This window comes from Camelina sativa, chromosome 11 (assembly GCF_000633955.1).
Source record: "Camelina sativa cultivar DH55 chromosome 11, Cs, whole genome shotgun sequence".
Classification (NCBI taxonomy): domain Eukaryota; kingdom Viridiplantae; phylum Streptophyta; class Magnoliopsida; order Brassicales; family Brassicaceae; genus Camelina; species Camelina sativa.
The window spans coordinates 40604207-40607613 of NC_025695.1; the positions used below are offsets into that span (position 1 = coordinate 40604207).

At 35.6% G+C, this 3407-nt stretch overlaps 2 protein-coding genes across 2 annotated transcripts in view; both read right to left on the minus strand.

Annotated features, from left to right (window-relative positions):
• Positions 1068-2234, minus strand: LOC104725749 (actin-depolymerizing factor 12-like). Its single transcript, XM_010444461.1, has 3 exons — positions 2048-2234; positions 1370-1629; positions 1068-1281 (listed from the first exon to the last, which is right to left on the minus strand). Exons 1-3 carry the CDS (start codon positions 2048-2050, stop codon positions 1131-1133), a joined length of 414 nt encoding a protein of 137 aa, XP_010442763.1. The 5' UTR covers positions 2051-2234; the 3' UTR covers positions 1068-1130.
• The window catches only part of LOC104725751 (DNA-binding protein HEXBP-like), a 3043-nt gene continuing 2103 nt past the window's right edge, over positions 2468-3407 (minus strand). Inside the window, exon 5 of the mRNA XM_019231585.1 lies at positions 2468-2814. Coding sequence (XP_019087130.1) covers positions 2654-2814 — 161 coding nt within the window. The 3' untranslated portion in view covers positions 2468-2653. The remainder of the gene's footprint in view (positions 2815-3407) is intronic.

Here is a 3407-nt window from a genome sequence, read left to right on the forward strand (position 1 = left end):
CATTAATTCATCATCCATATTTTCTAATATGTTTAAATGATCAATGTAACATGAAAATGAATGTTCAAAGTTGTATGTACCATGCTATGAAGAAGATCTTGCTCTTCTGGATATTCTCAGTAGTGGTGAAATCAAAGTCATAAACAGCATAGCGGCACTCATTGGGCGGTAGGGCATTGGTGAAATCGTCGTAATTCTCCGCGGGGCTTCCCAGCTTTTCCACCACCACTTGTTGTCCATCTATCCTGAATATTATGAACCTATAGTTTCTCTTCGCTTTTAGCTCCAAAAACTTGAGCTTACACTTGTCCTCTACCGCCATCCCAGATGCCGCATTCGCCTTTTTATATCAGTCAAATACAAAAATATTAATCAATAACACCGTTAAGTCATCTATGTGTTTGTTTCAAATACGCTAACTTATCATTTTTGGCGTTTACATAACATTTTCAGGTCTTCATAAGTCTTTAGAGGAATAAAATTGAGATGAATATAAAATTCATCCTAATTCCAAAACTATATACATCCCATTCCTACGTTTCTCTAACTTCCATTATCAATTCATCTCTAATCACATTCATGTTTCTTCCATTTATTCTTCTTGCAAATACCATTTAAAATAGTAAAAGATACGGTTTTACGTGGAAAACAATAAAACACTATTAAAGTATGTAAACGCAAACATAAACAACGTTGGAAACATCTAACTTCAATCTCATTACATAAAAGGAAGAAAAAGGAGAATAGAGAGAACACACCATGGCGTTTGCTTGATGAAGAAGGTAAAAAACCTAAGACAACAAAAGATCAATTGGAGAGAAATAGGACTTTGTAATGTGTTTTTGTTTTGTTTTGTCCTCTTTTGTGGGAGGAGAGATGAATAATAGATTGAAGGAAAAGGGAACTGAAAAATTTTTGTGAAAGAAAAAAATTCTTAATTTGATTTGAAGAGGCCAACGGAGACGAACTCGGACAAACCATTAATGCTTTTCTCCTCTTTTAACATCAAAACCATACCTTTTTTTCCTCTCTGTCCTTCAAATTCTCGCCTAACCAANAGAAATTGTTTGATTGACCATGATTAATTTATGAATATATATAGAAAAGCAGGGAGAAGATATATATGATATCTAGAGAGCTCGACTTATGATGATGTCAAGACTCATCTCGCTCGGATCAGTGGCTTGTAACTCCACCTGAATCCCATCCAATTCTCTCTTGAACCTGTCCTTTGAGCTAGCATACACCATCTTCATCCTTACCCTCGACGAATCCGGTGACCTACCATGCATTAATTCATCATCCATATTTTCTAATATGTTTAAATGATCAATGTAACATGAAAATGAATGTTCAAAGTTGTATGTACCATGCTATGAAGAAGATCTTGCTCTTCTGGATATTCTCAGTAGTGGTGAAATCAAAGTCATAAACAGCATAGCGGCACTCATTGGGCGGTAGGGCATTGGTGAAATCGTCGTAGTTCTCCGCGGGACTTCCCAGCTTTTCCACCACCACTTGTTGTCCATCTATCCTGAATATTATGAACCTATAGTTTCTCTTCGCTTTTAGCTCCAAAAACTTGAGCTTACACTTGTCCTCTACCGCCATCCCAGATGCCGCATTCGCCTTTTTATATCAGTCAAATACAAAAATATTAATCAATAACACCGTTAAGTCATCTATGTGTTTGTTTCAAATACGCTAACTTATCATTTTTGGCGTTTACATAACATTTTCAGGTCTTCATAAGTCTTTAGAGGAATAAAATTGAGATGAATATAAAATTCATCCTAATTCCAAAACTATATACATCCCATTCCTACGTTTCTCTAACTTCCATTATCAATTCAGCTCTAATCACATTCATGTTTCTTCCATTTATTCTTCTTGCAAATACCATTTAAAATAGTAAAAGATACGGTTTTACGTGGAAAACAATAAAACACTATTAAAGTATGTAAACGCAAACATAAACAACGTTGGAAACATCTAACTTCAATCTCATTACATAAAAGGAAGAAAAAGGAGAATAGAGAGAACACACCATGGCGTTTGCTTGATGAAGAAGGTAAAAAACCTAAGACAACAAAAGATCAATTGGAGAGAAATAGGACTTTGTAATGTGTTTTTGTTTTGTTTTGTCCTCTTTTGTGGGAGGAGAGATGAATAATAGATTGAAGGAAAAGGGAACTGAAAAATTTTTGTGAAAGAAAAAAATTCTTAATTTGATTTGAAGAGGCCAACGGAGACGAACTCGGACAAACCATTAATGCTTTTCTCCTCTTTTAACATCAAAACCATACCTTTTTTTCCTCTCTGTCCTTCAAATTCTCGCCTAACCAACCTTTTCTTTCCGGACATTTTGCTTCTTACTCTATTTTTAGCATATTAACATCCTTATCCTGGACTATGTTAGTCTTAGGATTTGGTTGACAAATCAGTTTACGGTTTGGTTTTTTCGGTATAGAAAATATCTCAAAAACAGAATTGACTCTGTTGTTTGGTGGTTCCATTACATAGCATTGTTCAGAATCTTAAATAGCAACAGTTTGTCCTTACACAAACTCTATAAAGCAGATAGTGAACAAAAATTTGATACTTCCTACAAAATTGATGACCCTTTTAGATCCTCTCTGGTTTCATTTTGTGTTCATCCAACGAAATTAACAATCTTTGGACCTTGTTTCTTTTTAGGCTTCTTCTCATCTGAATCATCAGAGATCTTGATGCTTTTGGGCTCTTCAGTGAAATCGTCCTCAAGATCGTCCCCACTAAGCTTAGTGAGCTTTCCTCTTGGTGTAGCATCAAATCCTGTCGTTTCAAGCGGGAATCAAGTTATGGTCTTTATAAATAAAAAAAAGAGATTTGCAATTTACTACTATCCAAAATCACTTGAACGGTAGTTCAAATGAAAGAGAAACTACTTGACTAGGAATCTAGGATAACAGGTTAGAAGCTCAACAATTGAAAGAGTGTAACAAAGGAAAACGTTACTTGAACTCCTCTTTGGTTGGGCTGACTCTTGGGTAGCTTTATCGGGACAGTCTTTGACGAGATGCGCCACACTCCCGCATACTTTACAACACCCACCCTGCAAAAAGAAATCCCATCAACATATCAAAATCGTCTTCTCTGAGGAAAAGGAAAAGGATCAAAACAAGATTTGAGCATTGTACCATTGGGTAGATTCCATGCTTGTTTTGAGGACAGTTCTTGCTTATGTGCCCTTGTCCCTTGCATATGAAACAACTTGCAAATTTGGTCCCTCCTACAAAAGCATCAAAACAGCAACCAAATTTAATCTTCTTAACTTTTAAAGCACAACGATGAATAGAATAGAGCCACAAGTACAATTTTATGGGTAAATACTATCAACACTCCAAATAACATGAACTACACTTCAG